Source organism: Spinacia oleracea, chromosome 1 (genome assembly GCF_020520425.1).
Source record: "Spinacia oleracea cultivar Varoflay chromosome 1, BTI_SOV_V1, whole genome shotgun sequence".
NCBI classification, from domain to species: domain Eukaryota; kingdom Viridiplantae; phylum Streptophyta; class Magnoliopsida; order Caryophyllales; family Amaranthaceae; genus Spinacia; species Spinacia oleracea.
The window spans coordinates 129,570,964-129,598,163 of NC_079487.1; the positions used below are offsets into that span (position 1 = coordinate 129,570,964).

General features: G+C 36.6%; 1 protein-coding gene across 1 annotated transcript; it reads right to left on the bottom strand.

Annotated features, from left to right (window-relative positions):
• Positions 1-18,637: 18,637 nt before the first annotated feature.
• LOC110802323 (uncharacterized mitochondrial protein AtMg00810-like) lies at positions 18,638-26,566 on the bottom strand. Its single transcript, XM_056834534.1, has 2 exons — positions 25,732-26,566; positions 18,638-18,780 (listed from the first exon to the last, which is right to left on the bottom strand). The coding sequence occupies exons 1-2, from the start codon at positions 26,564-26,566 to the stop codon at positions 18,638-18,640; spliced, it is 978 nt and encodes a 325-aa protein (XP_056690512.1).
• Between the last annotated feature and the right edge of the window lie 634 nt (positions 26,567-27,200).

Consider the following 27,200-nt stretch of genomic DNA (forward strand, 5'->3'; position numbering starts at 1 on the left):
AATTATACTTATATATATTTCGAGATATTAAGAGTCAAATTGATGTGATGAAAACCGTAAAATCAACCATGATGCAATATTTAAAAAACGGACCAATTAAGTTGTTAGATTAAGGAAATTTTGTGAAACACTACCTTTAAGTTTAGTGGTTTTGGAAATTGATACCTTATAAAAACTTTTTAAAATTTAACTACCTTATAAGTTTGGTTTGTTTGACTAACACTACCATTTGACGTTTTCCGTTAATATAGTTTTAGATCAATTACTTTTGTGATTTTAGGCTAAATACTTTTATAATTTTAGACTAATATGGTTATATAGTTTTAGGCCAGTTGATACCTTTATACTTTTAGAGCGTTACTTTTATAGTTTTAAGTCAGTTACTTTTATAGTTTTAGGCCAGATACTTTTTTATTCATACATTCGAATAAAACATATGCTATAAGTTCTTTTTTGAACTGAAGACAACATGTACGAATCCTTTTAGCAGGAGGCATGTGTGGGACATAATACCAGGAAGACTGGATGCATTGGACCTTCTATTAGATTGAATTCACGCTTTGGAACTGGTTTCATAGCCAATGTGAGCTTTGTTCAGAACCTTAATGGAACCCCTGTAGTAGGAATGTAGGATATTCAACTGATATGAAAACCAAGAGGCTGAAAACCATGACATGCAAAGAAAATCTGAAAAAGAAATATAATTTAACGTTGTTGTTTTTTCGTTTTTTTTTTTTTTTTTTTTGGGATTGGACACGTTTTCGCGCGAGGGAGTTGCACACACGTGTCACATAATCAAGTTAATTATGTGACTAATCATATAGAATGTGTGCTGAATTTCGTGAAGTTAATTCCACCTCATGTGATTTTGTCCAAAATTTTTCAGTTCTTATTTCACGTAAATATTATTGTTATATCAAAAGTATATATATGCATAATGTGTATGATCTTGTTTAGGCTGGTGAAAAACTCCATCAAGTTTTATTTTTATTTTTTATGCAGATAACTGTTTTGGGTCGACAATTCAACATAGTACGGAGTAACTAAGTAAGGTAGAAGTAGAATAATATTGACGTTCACGTACACTACAAGAATTTGTATCTTTAACGACAACCTAATTACGACGGGTTAAAAATCCCGTCGTAAAAGCCTTTTGCGACGGGGCTAACAACCAAACAATGACGGGAATAACCGTCGCAAATGTCTTTTACGACGGGTTTACGATGGATTTACGAGGGGATTTTCTATTAACGACGGCCCCCTTTTATGACGGGTTCGCGACAGGAAATCCCGTCGTTAATAAACGATTATTGGCCTTTCGCGACGGGATTTCCCGTCGTTAATAGTACAATTTCTTGTAGTGGTACTTGCGCGGTTTTGAATGCCATCACGTCGCAACAATTCGACGTTCACGTACTTGCACGCTTTTGAATGCCGTCACGTCGCAAACAATACGACGTTCACCTACTTGCGCGCTTTTGAATGCCTCCACTTCGCCATGCAAGTTGGTCTTTTGTGGTCCAACCCTTATGCATGGTTGCCTTCCCTTACTTTATACGTCCCACATGGAAATTCATCACTTAACAATCCGTCTTGCAATAAATGATCTTTTGCGGTCCGACGGACCCGATCTTATATGGCGGTGCCCTTTAACGACTAGCTTTATGTATATTTTTTTTAAAAAAAATCACGTAAATATTACTGTTATCAAAAGTATAAATGCATATGATATTGTTTAGGCTGGTTAACATACTCCATCGAGTTTTATTTTTATTTTTTGTGCAGATAATTCTTTCAAATCGACAATGTAACATAGTATGAAGTAATTAATAAGATAGTAGAACTAAGTAGAAGTGTAGAACAATACGGACGTTCACCGGTTCACGTACTTGCGCGCTTTTGAATGCCTTCATTCTCCTCGCGCGTTTGCCGCTTTTTAATGCGCCATGCAAATTGCATGGTCTTTTGTGGTCCAACCCTTATGCATGCATGGTTGTCTTCCCTTACTTTATACGTACTATATGGAAATTCATCACTTAATAATCCGTCTTGCAAGTTGCAATAAATTATCTGTTGCGGTCCGACTAACACAACCTTTAATAGCAACAATGCACATCTATCACTTATGGAAGGTGGGTGCAAGATAAAAGATATTCCGCCTCACAAATATTGAAAAGTACTAGGTTTTTTTTTGCTAATTATTTCCTTATAACTTTAGGTAAATTTCCTTGCCATGCATATAATTATAGTTTTGGGTTATTTTTATAGTTTTTTGTCTTGCTTGAATGCTCGTGTATTAGGTTATGTCATGCGGGAACTTTTTGAATCCAAATTTTATACGTAGTATTACATATCGTTTACATGCCCTCAATTTTAATTAAAAAAAAATCTGAATCGTAAGTAATAATTACAAAACAAAATATTACAAATAATTCAAGTGGTCCTTCTTGCCCTTTATGGCCGCAAATACAGAAATAAGTCGGAGTATTGCATACTAGTCGTACTAATACAAAAAAAGAAAAGAAAAAAGAAAGGCTTGTCAATCTCCAACGCGTCTCCTGTGAGATCAGTCACACCATCAACTTGATGGTGTGACGAGCGCGAAACCAATAGCGTACCTCCCCTAAAACTATACAAAAAAAAAAGTAACAGATCTAAACTATAGAAGTAACATACCTAAACTAAAAATGTACCTCCCCTAAAACTATTCCGTATAAAAAAAAAGTAACATGTCTAAACTATAGAAGTAACATACCTAAACTAAAAAAATACCTCCTCTAAAATTATTAAAAAAAAGTAGCATGTCTAAACTATAGAAGCAACATACCTAAACTAAGAAGGTATCTCCCCTAAAACTACTCCGTATAAAAAAAAAGTAACATGTATAAACTATAGAAGTAACATACCTAAACTAAAAAAAGTACTTCGTCTAAAATTATAAAAAAAAGTAACATGTCTAAACTATAGAAGTAACATACCTAAACTAAGAAGGTATCTCTCCTAAAACTACTCCATATAAAAAAAGTAACATGTATAAACTATAGAAGTAACATACCTAAACTAAAAAAAGTACCTCCGCTAAAATTATATAAAAAAAATAACATGTCTAAACTATAGAAGTAACATACCTAAACTAAAAAAAGTACTTCGTCTAAAATTATAAAAAAAAGTAACATGTCTAAATTATAGAAGTAACATACCTAAACTAAGAAGGTATCTCTCCTAAAACTACTCCATATAAAAAAAGTAACATGTATAAACTATAGAAGTAACATACCTAAACTAAAAAAAGTACCTCCTCTAAAATTATAAAAAAGAAATAACATGTCTAAACTATAGAAATAACATACCTAAATTCGCAAGTATGAACTGGTCTCACCATCAGTTGATGGTGAGGACAGTCTCATATAAGAATTTGGGGTCAATCTTTATGTAACGTGGTCCTTTTTTAGTTCATGGATATATTACTTCTTGGTATATAGTGATATTTCTTGATCATTAATTAGTTGATAGCAAATTGAATTGTTTTGGGGGGTCCTTGCCCTTTGTTAGTTTTACAGAGTTCCACAAGAGGGGGGGGGGGTGAATTGATATTTTACGTATTTATAAAAATTAAACTATAAGGAACAGAAACAGTAAAATATGCAAGCAAGATTTAGCGTGGAAAACTCTCTAGGCCCAATAGAGAGGAAAAAACCACGGCCCCTTTGGGGACTTAAACACTTTCACTAATTAGGCAAAACAACTCAGTTTCTTTACAAACCTAATCTACTCGGGCCACAATCTGCCAATCGCCTCTGATTGCAGATGACTAGGAACAACCCTCTTTGTTCCTTCCCTTATGGAAACAGTCCCTCAACTGTTCCAACTCACTGATCTCTCGTGAGATCTTCTCTCTTGCTCAAGTAAGCCTGACTCAGGCTTAACTTACAATAACTCAACACTTTAATCAAACGTATAAGAATTAATTAACTACTTAACATACGATATAAGACCAAGTAACAAATACTGCTCTATATGGGAACAGGAACAGACTTCTTCAAAGATTAAAACTTTAAGGGTGATACCTGAAAGCTTCCGGTTGATGTAAATAAGTCTGATAAAAAGTTTCGCAAAGAACAAAGGTTGTATTTATACGAATCCAAGTGTTTAACCTAGATTCAAATCCAACCCAGTTTAGGACTCTTTTTAATAGATAGATTTTCGCAAATCTTACTTCAAACGCGTTTAGGAAAATCAATCTTTTCGTATTTTGAGAGTTATATGTTAACTCAAATTCAAGAGTATAACTTCAAACAGTTTTGTAAAATCAGTTTAAAATATTTGATGTTTATCTTTTTGTAAAAGTAAAACTGATTTATTTCGTTTCACGATATAACTAGGACTCTTCAAAATACTCTGTTCCCATACTAAGCATGTACTAAATTACATTGGTCTTATACCTTTCGACCCTTATAGAATTTGCTTGACTTGATCCTTGATTTAATCTTGCCACGTACTTTGAACTTAATTACTTCAAAGTTCCCTTGCTTGCTTCGGTTGTTGCATTTGTCCTTCTTTTAAATATTAACCTGTTCCTGACATTCTCCAAAACAAACTATTAGTAGAAGGTTAGCTTGTCATCATCAAAACCAGGAATCAACAATTTCCCCCTTTTTGATGATGACAACCTTACAACTTGATAGGAGTAAATAACTTAAGGAATGAGATATGTAACCTGACAATCCAGAGTCAAAAACTTAACCAGGAACAGATGAGTCGCTTAGGTGGTGAACCCAAGTATAAAAACAAATGTAATGGAACACAAGTTGTCCTCTCAATATCTTCCCCCTTTGGAATTATCAAAAAGGGAGTAGGGAAAAACGCGGAACCAAAGGAGAAGAAGAAGAAGGAGGATATAGGAATCATATTACCCTAGCAAGCAGATAGTCATCATGCAGCTCAAGTCGGTCAACGATTTTGACCGCACCCCTGCAAGCAGAACAAGATAAACGCAACATATAGCACAATACAAGAAAAAATTCTACAAGTCAGAGTGGGGCAACTATCAGAACGTAGGAAAAGCGCACTAATGAGCATTAGTCATAAACTTGGCGCATCCAAAAACCAAACCAAAAAAAATTGTTTAAAGAGCCAGCAAAAACAAAATAAAATGTTTGATGGACAGCAGATTATATGGGGGTAGGATAAGCAAGGATTTTGTAGCAGGGTCAGGTTTGGGGAGATCCAGGAGCAGCATCCTCAGCATGTGTCACCTCCTCGACGATCATGTCAGCAAGGCGTTCTGTCATATCATTGAAGAACTCTGCCTGGTCCTGCTGCATCTTGTGAATGAGCTCCTGCAAAGAAGTAACAGCTGACAACAGAACCACATTGTCCAGCTGCAGTTGATCCACTTTAGCCACCAAGAGCTGCACTGAACCGTCTGGAGAGGGAGCAGCAGATTGGGTTTCACCATCTTTGTCTGATTCTGAATCCTCGACCCTGTAGACCGGAGGAATTCCCTTGGAAGAGCTGGCTAGACGGCTACTGCGACGGATAGGCTGATGAGATGATGTGGTTGGAATGTTCTTGGGAGAGGAGGTGACTTTGATTGGACTTGCCTCCTTTGGACATAGGTCAACAGGAACACCCTCTGTCTGACCCTCTGTCTCATGGCAAGGAAGTGGTGCCTCCTCTTCCGCAGCTGATAGTTCATCTCCCTCATCAAGCTCCTCTTCTGCTCCTTCTAAATCATCCTCCTCCTCATCGACATCTTCTTCTCCCTCTTCCTCCTGAGGTGTAGTATCTCCCACATTCGTCTTACCAACACAGACGACTCCATCCAATACACTCAGGCTAATCCCATTCAAGAAAGCTTTGTTAAGAATATGGGCAGGAGTAAGAGGTTCAGCTGAGTAACGAGTAAGGTCAACCCCAACCTTTCTCATAATGAAGGTGAGAAGAGACCCATACCCAATCATATTGTTCTGGGAGATGGAGTGAGTGAGATGGGAGATAAAAACGACAGGAAAATTTATTTGACGCTGAGATTCGAGGAGAAAGATGTAGATCAGATCTAACCTGCTTGCCAAGGCACGCTTGTCATGACGCGGAACAATACCTCGTCGGACCACATTAAAAAGGACCTTTTGAAAAGAAGTGAGGACAGACTGGTTGAGAGCTTTTGGGTGTTTCCCTTGACCACCAAAATATGAGTAAACTTCCTGCATTGTTGCACCCCCGAGCTCAATTGGACCCTTTCCCTTGTGATAGACCTCCTCCCCTAACACTGGGACTTTGAACCAAGACCCTAATTTCTCACAATCGAAGCTAAATTGTTTCCCATTGACTTCAGAACTACAAATTCCCTTTTTATTGACAAAGTTTGAGCAAAATTCCCCCATTGCTTCTGGATACATGCAAGCTTTAGAACAAACCTCAAAAAGATAGGTCCAACCTTGAGACTCGATCGTCTCCAACAATTCTACAAACCCTATTTCCCGACACCAACCAAAATCTATGCTAAGACCAGGGAGCATACGATCTGGGGGAAAATAGAAAAATTTTGTGGGTTCGAGTTTTACCTTCTTCTCAGCTGGAAGATGAGGTTCCCCCTGAGTCAAAGCAGCAACTTCCTTCTTCAAGACCAGTTTCCGTTTGGTGGCGAGTTTTGTAGTTGATTTTGTGGCTGGTGGTTTTGGCGTGGGTTGTTTGGGAGGCATCGTTTCCGGATAAATGGCTTGAAGAGGTATGACGGTGATGATGGGTGTAGAAGGAGAAGATGAATTTGTAGGGTTTGGGAATTGAAGTTTGTAGAGGGTCATGATTTTATAGGCAGGGCTGTTGCGATTTACTAGGAGAGATAAGTGAATTTTGAATTTTAAAATTGGGAATTTGATAAGAAGGAGGGGATGTTCCGAGATTTTTATAGGCGGAATGATTAGAATGGGAAGAGTTTTGGTGTTGGGAATCGGAGTGTGGGAAGCGTGTTTGAGTGAGTAAATATGGAATAGTAATGCATGCACCAGATTTTGTAAGATTCGATGAATCAAATTAATTGCTTTCCATTCATTTTTAGAATTCCCACTTAGACCTCGAATTGAATGCAAGTATTGGGAAAAAGTGCGATTACCTTAATAATGTGCAGACGTGGCTGTGGTAATGCACAGCTGGTTTTTGCAATCCGAACCTGGTTGTTAGTCCATTCAGAAAATATGGTGCATAACAAAAAAATAATGAAGAACATTTTTTTTTTTTTTTTTGATATTTTCCAGTGAGGTTAGAAAATGTTAAGGACAACCGGTATTATTGTATTCGTATCATACCGAGTTCTAACCTGAGCTTGTCGTGTCTGTCCCTGTTAAGTGGTTTGGTCAAGATGTCAGCTACTTGATCTTCTGTGGGACAGAACTCAAGTTTGACTAGTTCCTTTTCCACATAATCTTTTAAAAAGTGATGTCGAATGTGAATGTGTTTGACCCTTGAGTGGTGCACTGGGTCTTTTGATATGCAGATTGCACTTGTGTTGTCGCATAGAATAGGAACACACTTTAATTTCATACCAAAATCTCTAAGTTGTTGTTTGATCCATAGCATTTGGGAACAGCATGAAGCCGCAGCTACATATTCAGCTTCTGTTGTGGATAAAGCCACTGTGTTTTGTTTCTTTGAAGCCCAGGAGACTGCACATGCTCCTAGGAATTGAACCATCCCTGATGTGCTCTTTCTGTTTACTAGGTCACCTGCATAGTCAGCATCTGTATATCCTTTGAGATCAAAGTGATCGTAGTTAGGGTACCATAGGCACAAATCGTCTGTTCCTTTTAGATATCTTAGAATTCTTTTGACAGCTGTAAGGTGAGATTCTTTTGGATTTGATTGGAAGCGGGCACAGACACCTACACTGAATGCAATGTCTGGTCTGCTTGCTGTAAGATAAAGTAAGGAGCCTATCATACCTCTGTACCTTGTTTGGTCTACACTCTTACCTTCTTGATCCTCATCCAGTCTCGTGGTTGTTCCCATTGGAGTGTGGTTGCTCTTAGCGGACTCCATTCCATATTTCTTGATGAGATCTTTTATGTATTTATGTTGATGTATCATGATCCCTTGTTCCGTTTGCTTGATTTGGAGACCTAGGAAGAAGTTGAGTTCTCCCATCATGCTCATTTGAAATTCTTGCTGCATTAGGTCAGAGAATTCCTTGCATAGATCTTCGTTAGTTGCTCCAAATATAATGTCATCAACATAAATTTGAACAATTAGTATGTCTGTATTTCTTGACTTAAGGAACAGAGTTCTATCAACCTTACCTCGATTGAACTTATTGTCTAGCAAAAAGTGTGAGAGACGTTCATACCAGGCTCTTGGTGCTTGTTTCAGTCCATATAGTGCCTTATCTAGTTTGTAGACATGTGCGGGGTATTCTGGATCTTCAAAGCCTGGAGGTTGTTCCACATAGACTTCTTCCTTGAGATTTCCGTTTAGGAAGGCACATTTTACATCCATTTGATAGAGTTTGAATCCCATATATGATGCAAATGCTATTAGTATGCGTATTGCCTCCATTCTGGCAACTGGAGCAAAAGTTTCTTCAAAGTCTATTCCCTCTTGTTGGTTGTATCCCTTGACAACTAGTCTGGCCTTGTTCCTGGTAATCGTAGCATGCTCATCTTGTTTATTTCGAAATACCCACTTGAGACCTATTACTCGATTGTTCAATGGTATAGGCTCAAGATGCCATACTTTATTTCTTTCGAATTCATTAAGCTCCTCCTGCATAGCAATGATCCAATCAGAATCAGTTAGTGCTTCTTTGTAATTTTTAGGTTCAATCATGGATAAATAAGCATAGAAAGCACAAAAGTTTTTGAGTTGGGATCTGGTCGTGGTTCCACATCCAAGATCACTGATTATTTGGTCAAGGGGATGTGAGCTTTGATGTTTCCAAGGCCTGGGTTGGAAAGGTGTGTTTGTTTCCATAACCGACTGTTCAACTTGCTCATTTGTTTCTGCTTGATCTTCGGCTTGTGCTGGTTCCTCTTCAACTATGTTATTTTCAGAAGTTTCTTCGATTTGGGTTTGTTCTTCTGTTTGGGAACTTTTCCTTATCTCTTCGTCTTCTGTTTCTCTAGTGAGTCCTAGTTCGAAGTTTCCATCAGAAGTTGTACCTGCAACATAGTTTTGGGAGTCAGTTTCATCAAATATAATATGTATACTTTCTTCCATGCACATGGTCCTTTTGTTGAATACTCTATACGCTTTGCTGTTCGAGGCATATCCTAGGAATATTGCTTCATCACTTCGTGCATCAAATTTTCCCAGTTGATCCTTTCCATTGTTGTGAACGAAACACTTGCAACCAAAGATTCTAAGATGGGTTATAGAGGGTTTTCTTCCTTTGTACAGTTCATATGGAGTTTTGTTTTTGATAGCTCTAATTAGCACTCGATTGAGTACATAGCATGCCGTATTTAGAGCTTCGGCCCAGAAACTTTTTGGAAGTCCACTAGCAATCAACATAGTCCTTGTCATGTCTTCAAGAGTTCGGTTCTTTCTTTCTACAACACCGTTTTGTTGAGGTGTTCTGGGAGCAGAGAAGTTGTGATCTATTCCTGAATCTTTACATAGATCATCAAATCTTTTATTTTGAAATTCTGTACCATGATCTGATCTGATGTGGACCAGCTTATGATTGCTTTGTCGTTGAACCTTTGTGGCGAAAGACAGAAATTCTTCAAACGTCTCTTCCTTGTTGGATAAGAAGATCACCCATGTGTATCTTGAGAAGTCGTCTACAATGACGAGTACGTACTTCTTTCCGCTTCTGCTTTGTGTCCTCATTGGTCCACACAGATCCATGTGGATCAGCTCCAGTGGTCTTGTAGTGCTGATTACCCCTTTTGATTTAAAGGACGTTCTTACTTGCTTTCCTTTGATACAAGCATCACAGACTGATTGTTTTGCAAACTTTGTATTTGGGAGACCTGTGACTAAATTTTTCAATTTTAATTTGTTCATTAGAGAAAAGCTAGCATGACCAAATCTTTTGTGCCATAACAAAGGATCATCTTCAATAACACTGAGACAGGTTAGATTGGAGTGAGGGACCGAGTTGAGGTTAACCACATATGTGTTCCCTTTCCTCTGTCCCTCTAGGATCACTGTCTCTGTGTTACTATTGATGATTAGACATTTATTTGAGAAGAATTTTGCATAATTGCCTTTGTCACAGAATTGAGAAATACTTAATAAGCTATGACCTAGTCCTTCAACCAAAAACACATTATCGATGGAATGAGACTTTGACTTACCAACCTTACCAATGCCAATGATGTTACCTTTCTTATTGTCGCCAAAAGTCACAGTTCCACCTTCGTAGGTCGTGAGTGAGAGAAATCTATTTCTGTCTCCAGTCATGTGCTTGGAACAACCACTGTCTAGGTACCATGTGTTGTTCCCCCTCACTTCGACCTGCATGAAGTTTTTAGTTAAAGTTTTTAGGAACCCAGCATAGCTTGGGTTCCTTACTTGGAATCAAATCACTTTTCTTTACCCATTTAGTTTTGGTGAATTCGATGTTCTTTTCCAAGTACCTTTGGTTTTTAGGGCAAGAAACTCTATAGTGACCGATTTGACCACAGAAGGTGCATACTATGTCACTGTATAAATCTACTCTGGTTTTTCTAGGATGATGCTTTTTGTGGTTAAAACCTAAACCTTCTGTGCGTTTGGTTCTAGCTTCTTCTATCCACTTTGGTGTTCCCTCTATTTTGTGTCTAGTCCTTTTAGTCAATTCACTTTCTAGATGGGTCTTTTCTTGGTGAATTTTCACTAGTTCTAACTGAGCTTTTTCTAGTTCTTCTTTATAGAGTTTCTTGGTTTTGGCTATTTTTAGGTCAATCATATCTTGTTTTAGCCAGGAGTTTTCATTGCGTAAGGCTTCACACATTTCTTTTATATGAAGGTTTTGATCAAAGAGTTTAAAGAAACGATTGTCAATATCTAAGTTTGAGTTTCTGGTCCATTCCAACTCCTCTGTGAGTTTATTGACAATGTCTTGGTGTTTTCTGTCTGAGTCTAGTTTTTCTTTTAGGAGATCCTCATAATCACTAGTGAGACAAGAAAGTAAGTCAAACAGTTCTACTTTAGACATGGATTCAAGCCTACTTTTAATATGAACAAGACTTGCCTGGAATTTATCAGATTCTGAGTCGGATTCTTCATCTTCATGTTCAGCTACAAGACACAGGTGAGCAATTTCTTCGTTGGGTTGTTCTTGTTCCTCATCAGAAGAAGTATCTCCCCATGCAGCAATCATGGCTTTCCTTACCTCAGTTTTGGAAAAGGAGTTTCTGTTGTCTTTGAATCTATCTTTTGTTGTTTCCTTTCCCTTTCCTCGTTCTTGATCCCATAGAGGACATTCCCTAATGCGATGTTCCAAGTTTCCACACTTATGGCATCCAGTGTCAGTTTTAGGGAACTTTCTATTTGGTTTGCTTCTGTGTTCCACATCTTTGTAGTTCCTAAACATTCTTCTGAACCTCCTAGCAAACAGAGCTGTCTCTTCATCTTCTTCAGAGTCTTCATCATTTTCGGTTTTTAGAGCAAGAGCTCTATTTTTGGTGTTCTCTGAAGGTCGCGCGTTTAATTGAAGTTCATGAGTCAGGAGAGATCCAGCCAGTTGTTCCAGGTTAAACTTTGTGAAGTCTTTAGTTTCCTGGAGGGCTGTGACTTTAGCCATCCAGGGATCTTGTGGTAGACTTCTTAGAACCTTCCTGACTTGTTCCTCAGGAGTTATGATTTTGCCAAGAGAGTTTAGTTCATTGATAATGTTTGTGAAGCGAGTAATCATGTCTTGAATCGTTTCAGATGTCTTCATGGTGAACAGCTCGTATTGGTGCATTAAGAGATCAATCTTCGATCTTTTAACTTCGTTTGTTCCTTCATGAGTAACCTGGAGCAGATCCCAAATCTGCTTTGCGTTCTTGCAGCCCATAACTCTGTTGTGTTCATTTGGACCTAGTCCACAATGAAGGATTTTGACGGCCATGACATTGAGTTCAAGCTTTTCATAGTCGGCTTTGTCAAATTCATCAACAGGTTTGGGAACAGTTTCTCCAACGGAGTTCAGCTTAGTGACTTGGAAGTCTCCAACTTCAATCACTCTCCATACTTGATAGTTTTCAGCCTTAATGAAAATCTCCATCCTGTTTTTCCAGTAAGAATAGTATTTGCCGCTAAACATTGGAGGTCGTTGTGTTGAGTATCCCTCTTCTAGTTTCTCCGTAGTGTTCATAGCTTCAGAATCGTTTTTCCCGTCAGCGTTACCTGCAGTTTAAAGGGTTCTGGCTCTGATACCAATTGTTAGTTTTACAGAGTTCCACAAGAGGGGGGGGGTGAATTGATATTTTACGTATTTATAAAAATTAAACTATAAGGAACAGAAACAGTAAAATATGCAAGCAAGATTTAGCGTGGAAAACTCTCTAGGCCCAATAGAGAGGAAAAAACCACGGCCCCTTTGGGGACTTAAACACTTTCACTAATTAGGCAAAACAACTCAGTTTCTTTACAAACCTAATCTACTCGGGCCACAATCTGCCAATCGCCTCTGATTGCAGATGACTAGGAACAACCCTCTTTGTTCCTTCCCTTATGGAAACAGTCCCTCAACTGTTCCAACTCACTGATCTCTCGTGAGATCTTCTCTCTTGCTCAAGTAAGCCTGACTCAGGCTTAACTTACAATAACTCAACACTTTAATCAAACGTATAAGAATTAATTAACTACTTAACATACGATATAAGACCAAGTAACAAATACTGCTCTATATGGGAACAGGAACAGACTTCTTCAAAGATTAAAACTTTAAGGGTGATACCTGAAAGCTTCCGGTTGATGTAAATAAGTCTGATAAAAAGTTTCGCAAAGAACAAAGGTTGTATTTATACGAATCCAAGTGTTTAACCTAGATTCAAATCCAACCCAGTTTAGGACTCTTTTTAATAGATAGATTTTCGCAAATCTTACTTCAAACGCGTTTAGGAAAATCAATCTTTTCGTATTTTGAGAGTTATATGTTAACTCAAATTCAAGAGTATAACTTCAAACAGTTTTGTAAAATCAGTTTAAAATATTTGATGTTTATCTTTTTGTAAAAGTAAAACTGATTTATTTCGTTTCACGATATAACTAGGACTCTTCAAAATACTCTGTTCCCATACTAAACATGTACTAAATTACATTGGTCTTATACCTTTCGACCCTTATAGAATTTGCTTGACTTGATCCTTGATTTAATCTTGCCACGTACTTTGAACTTACACTACAAAAAAACGCGGCACATTGTGACGCTTTTTGGGATAAATTGCGACGGTATAGAGTGTCGCTATTTCACATAGCGACGCTTTGGGAGAGGGTCGCTATTTTCATTGCCGCTATTTTCCGACGCTTTAGAGCGTCACAATTTGCAAAATATCGATGTATTTCTTCGTCGCTATTTGGGATATAGGGACTCTATAGGGAGTCGCAATATTTAGACTGTATAAAGCGTCACTATTTGCACGCGTATAGACACATTTCTCCGCCACTATAAACCATATAGAGACGCTTTAGACACCCGAAATATATAGACTCTTATTAGAGTCACTATATGTTTACTTTCGTGCGAGTTCTCCTCATTCCCTCCAAAACAATTTAGACCCTTTGGAGCGTCACAATTTACATCATATTACTTTTCATATATACATAATCATTTTGACACTTTGGAGCGTCACAATTTGCATCATATTTTTTTTTCATATATATATCTAAAATCATGAATTATCTATAAAAATATATATCGACCATAGATAATTAATCATAATCAAATACAAGTATTAACTTACTACGTACGTACACTATCTTAAAGCAACGTCATGCTATGATTCATTAATACTTAAGTAGTTAATTTAGAAAAAGTGATAAAAATCATCTATACATTAAATTAATTTGCAGAGTCTAGTCAAACTGAAATAACAGCGATTTTTTAAAACAAAAATAACTTTCTAACTAGCATTATCATTTTTTTACAAGATAGTCCAAAACTAAATAAAAACAACTTCCTGGCTACGAACAAACTAATTACCAAGTAAACCTATCCTTATGCTAGCTTAGCTTTAAGATAACTTGTTCATCACTTGATCTACATTTTACTATTACCACTTGAATCATCAATAATCTGCAAAGAAAATTTAATGTCAAATATATATGAAGTATGATGAATATTCCATAAAGTCAAGGGAAAATTAACAGTAATCCTAACCAGCTTGATCCTAACTACTAGTGGTCTTCTCAAAATAATACCAACTATTAATCAAGGGATAAATCAAGGGAAAAATGCATGACTATTAGAAATATAGACATGAACAATGAATATATATATATATATATTGATAAATTAGTTAACTTAATTACCAAAGGTAGAAACCCAAACAACAACCAACACAAAACAACAAGGGAAACAAAAGATAAGGGAGCACAGCCCGCACCCAAGCAAAAACAAAAAACACTAAAACATTCTACAAAGACACCAGCCAAATTCGCAAAATTTGAGTTATAAAAGGTCATTTTTGACAAATTTGCAATACTTTTATAATAAGTAAACATTAACATCTGATTTTTGCCTTGTTTTTTCCCTCTATGAATTAAAGGTTAGTTCCTACTTCCTAATCAATGGCGAAGAAACAAAAGTTAAAATTGCTAAGTGTACTTGACGTAGCAAAGACACAATGGTACCACTTGAAAGTTTTCATGATTGTTGGTATGGGCTTCTTTACTAATGTCTATGAGCTTTTCTCCATATATGTGGTGACCAAAATCTTAGGCCGTCTCTATTACACTGAGCCAAATCCCAACTAGCCCAGGGTTTATACCCATGAATGTGGCCTTGTGTGGTATCTTTGCTGGGCAACTCTTCTTTGGGTGGTTAGGCGACAAGTTAGGAAGGAAAAAGGTATATAGTCTTACCTTAGTCATAATGGCTTTCTTATCCTTAGCCTCTGATGTTCATTAACTTGCTGCTTAAATTGTGACTTTCTTTAATTAGCATGCTTGCCCATTTGAAAACCAAAAAAAAAATAACAAGACACCAGCCAAACAAGCTACACACCAGAACCAGACTGAACAGCACAACGCTTGCACAAAAGAACTGCACAACAACAAGCTGAAAAAGAAACTGCACAACAGCAAGCCAGCCTGAGCAGAACAGTTTGCCTGACTGATTGCAAACCTGCAAAACTATGCAACACCAGGACTCAGCAGTAGCAACAGCTACAACAACAGGACTCAGCAGTAGCAGCAGATTCAGCTACTTCTCATGTTATCAAAGCTGTAGATTCTTAATCTTTCGAGTTTAGTTCCTCTTGTCAGTTATAGATTTAGATTAAGACCTCAAGAACTTTCTTTTTTCCTTTGATATAGTATTAATTAAATTATTGTCATCTTGAACTTGTTCAGCCAAGCAGATTACAGATATGGGTATACGCTGTATACCATGTTAGCAAAAAGATGGTTTTACTTCCATATCAAAGAGCTGAAAAGGAGATGTAAATAAAGTTCAAAATTTCAAAATGTCTACTCTTATATTCAGGCGTGAAGAGAAGCAAAGCAATGCTTACAAGTACAATAGCTAAAGAATGTGTGCCTTAAAATGTGGAACAAACTGAGTTTGTTAAATCTGAAAAGACCAGGAAGTGCACCCCAAAATAAAAAGTACTATAAGACGAGTACTTTGTATGTAATTTGTGACAGCTGATATAGGAGTCTGACGGCCACTTACTTGTGTACATATCGTCATATCCTACCAGCCTAAAGATAATTCTCAAAATTTCACAAGGAACACCAAATGTTTTGTAGACTAGTATATTCCACATACCATCATAGAACACAAAATCTCAAGACAAGTAAGTTTCTACACCAAAGTAAAGTAGAACATAAAAAGACAACAATTCATGAACAAAAAGCTTTTATTCTAATAGCATATTTGACAGAACATCACATGCAATGCACAAGCTACCTGCGAGTGAAAAAAAGAAGAAGTACGGAGTAATCAACATCATCATCATGCAAACATCATATAACAATTGCAGAACAGACTCCATTGACCAGACCATGATTTACTGATGGAGGAAGGGAGAGTGAAATTGTGATTCCTAACCTTCAAACTTGAAGCATATAAGGTGAGTAACTCTCTTCACCACCAGTGGTTTAGAAAGCCAAGCAGATTGCAAGTGGTTCTGTAAGTCCTTGAAAGTTGGCTAATTGGAATTGGTTAAGCTGTGCCCTATTCATTGAGATGTTGGGAAGTCTCTGTCTCTGAAGGGTCAATTTAAGCTATGTTGAAGGACTTTCTCTATATACTATTTTGTTTAATAAGGCACTTCCTACTGGCTGAAATCTGGACTTAGCGCTCGCCTCCAGGTGATAGTACTCGAAATTTTTCAAACAGTAACGGAAATCTGTGAAAAGCTTCTCAAATATCCTCCAAAACACTTTGAACAGACCAAAAACAGACCAAAAACGAGTACTATGAGTGAACAGACCAAAAACGAAACAGACTATAGAAGTCAATCAAAAAGAAAACAAGCTTATACTATGAGCAATTTCTATGCGCAACTAAAACTTTTTATAGTAGTTGATTTCAGACTTATCTCTCACTCATGGTCATAGTTTGAATGAGGTTTTATCAGGAGAGTAAGTCGGAGTCGCTGCTGTCTTGGATTGACATTTAACATTGTGTTTTCTTTACGCGTTACAGAAGGAGCATCATAAATTAACTAACAGAAACTATAGTTTGTTAACAACCTCGACAAAAGCTAAAGAACAATCTAAAACAAGTCATCAAACAAATCAGGAAGCTGTGAACTAGCAAAACAACATCAAGCAACAACTGCATGTCTGACATGTATTAACAAAATGATTTGGCTACCTTATTAGTTATTCCCCATTATGTTTTGAAAAAAAATGAGGGGAACCATACCTGGAATAAAGATCTTTGCTGCTTGATTCAGAGCGACTAAATCAGTAATATCCTGAGCCTGTAGTTTTAAGAAAATGATTATCAAGAGAGTTATACATTCCATAGGAGAGAAAACAGGCGATAAAAGGATAGTTGGCGAGTAATTATCTATAGATAGAGCGTCACAATTTCCATCATATATATATATATATATACATATATATATATATATACATGTATATATATATATATATATATATATATATATACATGTATATATATATATATATATATATGTATATATATATATATATATATATATATATATATATATATATATATATATATATAAGCATCATCTTTGCTTTTCCCAGTCACTTCAACATCAGTCTTGCCGATATCTCTAACCTCAATGGAGTCCTTTATTACATATCTGGCAGTGTCTGAACAAGATTCTTCAGAAACAGTGGCTGCAGGCTGCATCCAAAGAAAACAATGAATCATGCAGATATCAGCATTTAATCAAAATAATTTGGAGCTGTTGAATATAGGGGTAGAAATTAGAAATCATTTCAACATACAGTCAAGAATCAGGATCATGTATAAATGCACAATGTGATAGACACTCTGTTGAAATAGAGAAAGTTAAAGCACCTTGTACTGCTTTTCAATATCTTCCGACAGCTCCTTCTGCTTTTCAATGTCTTCCAACAGTTCCTTGGACTCAGCAAATGATTCCGGAGTTGTTTCTTTCTCCATCCTGATGTCTACTGAGCCAGAATACACAAGCAAATTCATTTCATCAAAAATGTCTTCCACCTGTCATTACAAAGAAAAAACTGGTTAGTGTGCTTTCAGGCCGACTGAAACAAAGAGACAAAATGGCTGTAGCCTGCGGACTTGATGTGGAATAGACCAACTATATACTTAAAGGACCAGAAGAGTGCAAAAAATAAGGGAGGGTGGCTTATCTAGCAACCATCCCAACACTTCCGCACAAACACCCAAGTGAGATGTTAAAGGTATCTGTCTCAGCTCAAGAGGAACATTATTATAATGTAATGACCAATGTAAGTTATAGTTTGTAGGATTTTATGTCACAAAATTATGGAAATTGGGAGTTATAGACCGAGTTTTTAGGAAACAGTCGCATCTGATGTCATCCACACAACCGGACTATGTTTGCTTCAATCTCTGGGCTTCATAAGTATAGTTATTCACTAACATAGATTTATTTCATTCTATTGGCTTCATCACAGAAATAGTTAATTGCATTTGTACTAGCTTAATCATGTCATTGACTTATTTCCAAAAAAATTATGTTTCCATCTTACTGATAAAAAACTTCAACTAGTGGAACACTGTCATACTCAACGAAAAAATGTAAGAGAATTGTGGACATGAAAAATTGAAAGACATATTAGAAATAACAAGGACTTAATTTGAAAAAAAGACAACAAATACTCCAACCTGTTCATTAGGCGCTGAAAAGTTCTGCTCAATTAAAGCACTAATGATGTCATAGATTCTCTCAGCTGGCGCTCGGATTTTTGTTGTGGTGATGTCATGCTCGTTTAATATATTTCTATTTCTCACGTTGTTAACTGATTTAGTCAACAAATCTATCTTCTGCTGGAAAGTGGCACAACAGACTTCTTAGGGATCCTTCTGCTCATCTGATTCAGCCCACTTCATAGCCAGTTCGTCTTCAAGATCATGAATTTCCGCATCTGCTTTAGCTATCAGATACTGTAGCACCTGCACACAACATTTCTCATTTGTTGCATCTTCAATGACATCTGAAGTAATATCCAAAAAAAAAACATCACTGTCACTCCATGAAAGAACAGGAAAGAGGTTGACAATAGAATTAGAAGATTAAAAATACTCCATTCAAAAGCAAAATAACTAATCTCTCTATGTATGGAGCAGTTATACTCCAATATGTCACGTGAAATTTTAAGTATAAGGTGAAATTATGCTGAAAGAGTTCTATAGCATAGCAGTCTAATAGACAGGAAAATTCAGATTAAAGCTGTTGCTACTGCTAGAAGGGGTGATTCAGAGCCAACCCAGACTAAAGAGAGAATAAATCTCAAGGCTGAAGGACAAATTATAATAATCAAATAGTGTTACTGCTATCTAGAGGACGAGATGTCAGATTTTCAATAGTACCAATATAGAAAATAATCAATTAGAAAATCAGTAATCTCCATCAGGTGAGACTATAAAAATAAGATGTCAGATTGAACTAAATGCTCACAGTTCCCCTGCCATTTTAGGATCTGGTATCAATTATTCATCATTAAGTAATAACAAATGTGAGATACTAACAGAAGCAATCCAAGGATCAATGAATTCCAATGTTTTATTCCTTGCCATCAATAATATACTGCAATTAGCCCTAAAAAACTAATTCTTAAAAAATAACCAACATAAGATATTCCGGCAGCTTCATTATACTATAAAGCTTCAAAATTTTAACAAAATATCAGAAGCTTAATAGTTCTGTTGCTTCTGCTTGAGTGCATGACCCTGTATTTCTTGGCTTATACCTTAAACACAAGGCCACACAGAAGTTATGAAGAAAACAAGAAACTTTACTCGATTTTCAAAGCTTAGTGCACATAATTGGAAATTTAGCTAACGAAAAGAACAGAAAAGTTACCCGTACTGTCTACAGAAGCACAAATTTTCTCTCATGCAGATTAAAGATAAGTCTTTTCTTTTTGAAGTAGTTTGCAAATCAAGTCAAATCTCTAAATCATAAGGTAATGCAACAACAGATGAAATGGTAGAGTCCCATCTGGACTCATGCTACAAAGTACAAACACACACCCCCTCTTTGTCCTTGAATATTTTTGTGGATGCCTCTCTTTGCAAATGATATCTCTACGGGGCTTGCGAATGTCTGCAGAGACCAACAGGGTATTTGGGTGCAAGAATTCTTAAATTTACGCCCATTTAGCCAATACTATGCAATTGATAGCAAAAACCCTCAATTTATACAAAATGATACCTAATCCAACAAGGAATGCATAAAACATCAAATAACTCAAAATTCTAGGCTAATCTCATTCAATTATACGACATTAAAGCATCATAAATCACAACTTTAGATAACAATATAATCAGGTTGTTGATCCAATGAATAATCCATCACCTACTAATAATATTCAATTAAGCTAGTATCAACTTAAGTTATTATAAATTGGTTTTACCTAAACAAATTTGACTGTAGTCGATTGGAAATCCTTTGTGCTAATTACTGAGCCTGCCTCCCCAACTCAGTTTCCTTAATCACGAAAGAAGGATATCAATCCAATAACCCAATCCTAAAAGAAGCAAGGGACACAACCTCCATGTTAATTGAAGTACTAAAAATGACTAAGAAAGCATGACATGAAAAAACAACTTAAACTGCAACAAGAAAATACAGAAAATTGAAATTGAAGATGAGAGAAATTGATAAAGAAAATAGATTGAATCACCGAAAAATTGAAGGCATCAGAAGACTGCGTTCAGAACTAGGGTTAGCCGATTTAAATGTTGAAAACTGAGAAATTATTATTTTAGAACAAAAAATGTTGTAGTAAAATGAAGTAACATGAAACCTAAACTCAATCAGGAATCAAGATAAGCTCTAGGAAATCTGACGTAGGACTGGAAAGTACTAATAGACCTAGGAATTTAAGGATGTAAAGAAGTGTTCCACAAAAGAACAAAACTAACCTTATAAAATGCCACAAATACTATGATTTTTACAGTACACAAAAAGAAAATTAGCCTTATACCTAGCCAATAAAACACTCCTTCCTTTGGATCTCAATCTTATGGTTTTTTACTTGCTTTTCAAGATCTTATCTTTGATCTTCTCCTTGTATTTTTATTTATTGGAGCTACTGTTATTGCACACTCTCGAGCTACATCTTCCAGCTATACTAGTCAGAATCAGAGAAGGCCAAATAGAATTTGCAATGTGCTAGAGTAGTTCCTATAAACAAGCAAATACCTAATTTTCTAAGTGGAATCTGAAGCTGTTTGATTTCTGCAATTGGTTATTTTCAAAGGCAATTGGTAAAAATAGTGTTAGATAATCTTGCAAGAAGGCTTCATTATACATGGGTCATATCCTGTTTGATTGGGTTGCCTGTGGCATGAGCTTATTTTCATTTGTACAGGTAAATATTTCAGACAACTCAATATGCCAATGCTTTTATGTCAGATTTAGCACTTCATCGAGTATCTGTACAGCTCAATTTCAAACTCATCCACACAAAGTATGACATAGCATTATCTTCAACATAAACCACTTGCATAATTACTCCGGATCAAATTACAAGAAATGTCAAGCTAATATAGACATACAGTATCACCAAATCATGATTTATAAACACGAAATTCATCAATTAACAAGCAATTAAAGATTCAAAGCACGTAGATAATCAATCATGGATAAGAAATTAAAATTCAATTTGGAAGAAATGTATATACCCCTAAGGTTGAACGTCTGAACTTCTTCCCCATGAGCGTCGACGCGTAAGGTAGCGAGTCTCCGGAACTTCTCTTCGTACTAGTCGGCGTCTCCGTGGAGTTTTGTGGTGATGTTTCAGAAATTCAGGGTAGCTGGGTGAAACCGTGCAGGCCATTGTTGTGGTGAGTCTATGGCTAGTTGGCGGCGGTGGTCTGTGGCTGGCCGGCGATACACGCGACATTGTGCCTAATTAAAACCTAAAAAACAAAAAGTCCGAGACTTTCAGATCAATTGAATCAAAAAAATTAAGAAAATTAACAAAAATAAACGAAAATCAACACAAAATTGAGGCCAAGAACAAGAAACGGAATGAATTCAGGAACTAGGGTTAGAAAGACCGATGAGTGAAATCAATCTAGAGGAGGGAGAAGAGAGAGAGCAGTTGATTGTTGAGAGTGAGGGTTGAGTCGGTTGTTTGAGGGAGAAAATCGTGGGAGCAGGGTGTGGGAGCAGGCGGGATATCTTTTGGCGAAATATTAACACGTGGGTTTCACGTGCCTGTTTTTGGTAAATAGCGACGCTTTAGTGTGTCGTAATATATTGCGACCCTCTAAACTGCCGCAATTTGCAAAGTAAGTATTCACGCCCCCAAAAGCCTTGCGACCCTTTGTGACACCGTCACAATTATTCCGCCTACATACGTATCATTTTCCTGTAGTGTTAATTACTTCAAAGTTCCCTTGCTTGCTTCGGTTGTTGCATTTGTCCTTCTTTTAAATATTAACCTGTTCCTGACATTCTCCAAAACAAACTATTAGTAGAAGGTTAGCTTGTCATCATCAAAACCAAGAATCAATACCCTTTCTGGCAAAAACTACTCCATACATGTTTATCCTAACCAGTATTTTTATTGAATAAGTTACTCGATAACCAATAAACTAATTAAATACCACTAAATGCATTCAATTCGATAATGATATAGGATAATGGCACGATATGGTCCAAAGTAGTTTTTATAAATACTCACTATCGAATTATCGATATTCTGTTTAACGGAGTACTCCCTCAGTTTCTTTTTGTTTGTTACATTTGGACTTTTGAACGTTTATTAATGTATAATAAAAATACATTTTCTTTTTTAATTTTAATCCATCATTTATATTAAAAAATAAACTCAAGTAAAATCACAATCCACTAATCATTACAACAACCAATAAGATTGTTTTATTTATCAAAATGAACCAATAATAGAAAAGCACACAGATTGCTAACTTACATACTTGGAAAATTGTAAAGAAATTAAATGAGTTGAAAAATTAGATCAATTAAAATTAAAAGTTGGCACAAAAAATGACAACATAATAAATTTATAAAAGGAAAGATTCTTCCACGTAACAAACTATTATGAAACATCTTAAAAGGAATACGTAATAAAAAAATAAAAATAAAAACGGAGGGAGTAACTTTTATTAGGAATGTCAATGTGGCGGGGCGGATGCGGATGTAGGTCCCTCCATCCTCATCCCCACCTAAAATTTTCATCCCCATTCCCGCCCCATCACCCATGGCGGGTACAAAATTCTTCCCCATCCCCGCCCCAACGGGTGTAAGCTAAAATCCATCTCCACCCCACCACCCAATTGGGTATCCATCCCCATCTTATCCCCGCTTCATACCCGCGCTAATACCCGCCTAATTTTTCTTATTTAGCAAACATTTGTCATATATACAGAGTAATGAAAGTTAACTATTGAAAAAATACATTATGACTAAAGTTAACATATATAATCGAAAATAATACTCGTCATAACAAAAAATTCAAACAAAAAAATTAGTCTCACCTAAATTCATATTATCACCTAAAGATGTAAATGAATCCAAACTCACCCATCACTCATGGCGGGTATGAAGCGGGGCGAGTGGGGATGGGGTGGGCGGGTTCAACACAAAATCCACACCCGCCCCATCACCCATTATGGGTACGATTTTTATACTCATCCCCGCCCCATCACCCGCGAAACCTACCTCCATCCCCGCCTACTTGGGGTGGATACTATCCCTAACTTTTATGAATAGTGGTCCTTTAATTTTGCAACTCGTGGTGGTCACATGGAGTTATGGAAAATAGTGATACTTTTGGTCATTAATTACGCTGTGGGGAGTACTACGTACGTTCACCGTAGTTGATTGCAAATTGTTCTTTTTTTGTCTTTTTCTTTTTTTTTGTCTTTTTTTTTTTTTTTTTTTGTGTGGTCCAGCAACGTCAATATTTAAGGATCGTATGCCAAACTAAAATACAACGTAAGTTAATACTCCTAAACGAGTAATATGATCAGCTAATTAAGCTAGCAACTGAGTATTAGAGGAGTAGATCAAATTGGACTTTATTCTATAATCAATTGTAACATTTCAGGAGCAGAGGTCTTGTTTTAAGAATATCCATCCTTCGCTTTTAATCAGTTACAACATTTCTTTTATCAAAATTCAATCTTTAAAAACTTATACAAGTACGTGAAAGTTGGAAGAGGATATATTTTCATATTGATGTTTTAAAATCTGTAAATAACTTTAGCTAGTTAGTTACTGATAAATATTACTCCCTCCGTCCCACATTAGCTTTAACACTCATTAAGACACAAAGTTTTAGGTTTTTTTTTTTTTTTTGGTGTGAATGAGCCACAAGGCTGGCATGAGAATCGATTCCAGGATCACCTGGAACCGGGATGGAAGCTCTAACCAACTGAATTATCCATCACTCTCAGACACAAAGTTTTAGGTGATAAGTTATTGTTTGGTTATAAAAAAATATTCGGCTTTTTCACCAAATAACCTTGACGTTTAACTTAATTCACCAAATACTCTCGTGTTTTCAATAATTCACCATATACCATTAAAGTTTCCAAAAAATCATGATTTTTCCTTTATGTCTAATGTTGTCAAGTTTTCCGTTAGTGCCGGGGCCATAATGATGTCATGACTATGGGACCCTGTGCAGATTTTCTAAATGAGGCCTTTCATTTAATTAAAAACAAAAGGAAAGAGAATAAAAATAATGAACTTAATAAGAATTGAACCCGAGACCTTGGGTATTACTCAATAAGGCCTTGACCACTACTCCAACATTGTTTTTGCTTGCATTAAGGAAACTAATTATATTATATTTTGAACATTTAGGGGCCCTGTTCCGTCGCTCACCTCGCACACCCTCAAACGGCCCTGATCATCTTGTTTCTCCCACCTTCATCCACACCTCAAGTAGTCACACACCACCTAATCTTTCTCCTCGAGCTCCCTTATTATTGTGTTATTATTGTGTTCATCATATTCCATAGACATTCATAGCTCCATAGTTCATCAAATCTTAATGGAACAATTAAACAAGAAATTTACAACAATCAAAACATAAAATCAATTAAAACTCATATTTCACGATTTCACAAATTTCAAATTGAGTTACAACCCACACCTTCAATCACGTACATACTCATTCTCCATCTTCTCTCTCCACGTACCTACAATGAAACTCCATCAATTGAAACTAGCTTAGCCACTGGTTTTAGCTTGCATTTGCAGCATACGATCCAAAGCTAAGGTTGATAAATGGAAATTAGTATTCGTTGAATTATCAATTTAGTGTGCTTAATGAAGAAAGATTCAAAGAGTTTTGCTGTTATGATGCAGTGGTTTCTTCACCAGGAATTCTGGTGTTTTTTGTGTTTTGTATTTCTGTGTTTGTGAGGTCTCAAAACGGCACAAAAGTCCTGCCTTCACCTTATATACAAAGGTCTATGCACAACCCTAAATTACATGTGTACAAGAGGCCAAAACAAAGCTGGCAAGATCCACCTAGGATCACTACAAAACAGGCTACCTAGGAAGAGTAAAAGAACAAAACAGAAAACATATGCATGTGACTATCCTAGGTGTAGAATTTACTATAAATAACATGATATTCTCAATACACCCCCCTCAAGTTGGAGCTGAGGGAGTGATGCCCAACTTGAAAGAGAGATGATTATGCTGTTGCTCACTGAGAGACTTAGTCATTAAGTCAGCTAACTGGAGAAAGGATCGAACATGAAGAACGTTTAGCAGCCCATCCAGGATGTGATCTCTCACATAATGACAATCCACATTCAAGTGTTTTGTTCTTTCATGGAAAACAGGGTTATGTGCAAGATGAATTGCTGACTTGTTGTCACAAAACAAATCAATAAGCTTAGGTCTTCTAGTACCCCATTCAACCAAACAATCTCACTTGTTGTTTGTGACATACATCTATATTCTGCTTCTGTTGATGACTTTGACACAGTCTTTTGCTTCTTTGTTTTCCAAGACACTAGTGATTTTCCTAAGAAAACACAGTATCCAGTGAGAGATCTTGAACTAAAGGCACAGTTTCCCCAATCTGAATCACAGAATGAGCTTAGCTTTACTTCAGAATCAGCAGGGTAGTATAAACCCCAATCAATTGTACCAGCCAAGTACTTTACCACATGGATAGCAGCCTGCAAGTGTGGTTTTCTTGGCTCACACATAAACTGACTCAATTGCTGCACACTATAGGAAATATCAGGTCTTGTCAGATTCAAGTACAACAACCTTCCAATGATTCTTCTATATATTTCAGGATCTTCTAGTAGTTCACCTTGATCAATTGATAATTTGATCCCTTTGGGAAAGGGGAACTTTGCAGGTTTACAGTCCTCAGTCCCTGTTGATTTCAGTATGTCAAGAGTGAACTTTCTTTGATTTAACATGGTTCCTTTTGGACTTCTTGAAACTTCTATCCCAAGAAAATATCTCATCTCTCCAAGATCCCTCACAGTGAAGGCATTGTCAAGTTCTGTTTTGAGCTTTTTCATCTCATTTGTGTCATCTCCAGTGACAAGAAGATCATCAACATAAACTAGCACAATTGTCTGCTTTCCATTTTCAATTTTAGAGAACATTGAATAATCTCTTTTGGATTGTGTATAGCCATGCTCAATGAAGAACTTGGTAAGTTCTAGATTCCATTGCCTAGAAGCTTGCTTCAGACCATATAAGCTTCTTTTCAGCCTACATACTTGCCCCTCCTTTCCTCCAGTGTAACCTTTTGGTGGTTTCATGTACACTTCTTCATCCAGGAACCCATGCAAGAAGGCATTGTTGATATCAAGTTGTTCCAACTTTCAATTCATGGCTGTTGCCAAGGCTATCAGAGTTCTCACAGTAGTAAACTTAGCTACTGGTGAGAAAGTATGTTTGTAATCTTTACCTTTGATCTGTTTATCACCTCTTGCCACTAATCTAGCTTTGAGTTTCTCTATGTTCCCATCTCTGTCAAACTTGATTCTATATACCCATTTAGAATCTATTGCCTTCTTTCCTTCTGGTAAATCTGTCATTTCCCATGTTTCATTCTTATCAAGAGCATTCAGCTCTTCCTTCATTGCTTCCATCCACCCTTGATCTTCAGATGCTTCTCCATAGTGAATTGGCTCTCTTTCTCTCAAAACATTATTCAGAGATGCTAAGTATTCCTCTGAATAGTATTCTGAATCCATGAGCCTTGCTATGATCAAGTTAGCTGTATGTGTTGCAGCTCTTTTTCCTGGGATATCAAAGACAAAATCTTTGAACTTTGCTGGTATTGTTCTGTCCCTCTCTGATCTTCTCACAGTTTCTTGAGTGTTTGTTTCCACATTGGTGACATCAAGGTCAGCCTGACCTTGTTCTACCACCATAGTGTCTTCTTGAATA

Excerpts from the sequence above, each read along its gene's own strand:
- LOC110802323 (XM_056834534.1), bottom strand. The coding sequence starts at position 26,566 with ATGAAACCACCAAAAGGTTACACTGGAGGAAAGGAGGGGCAAGTATGT. Across the intron at positions 18,781-25,731 it reads AACAGAAGCAGAATATAGAT|ATGTCATTGAAGATGCAACA; the intron begins GTATGTCACAAA and ends ATATTACTTCAG.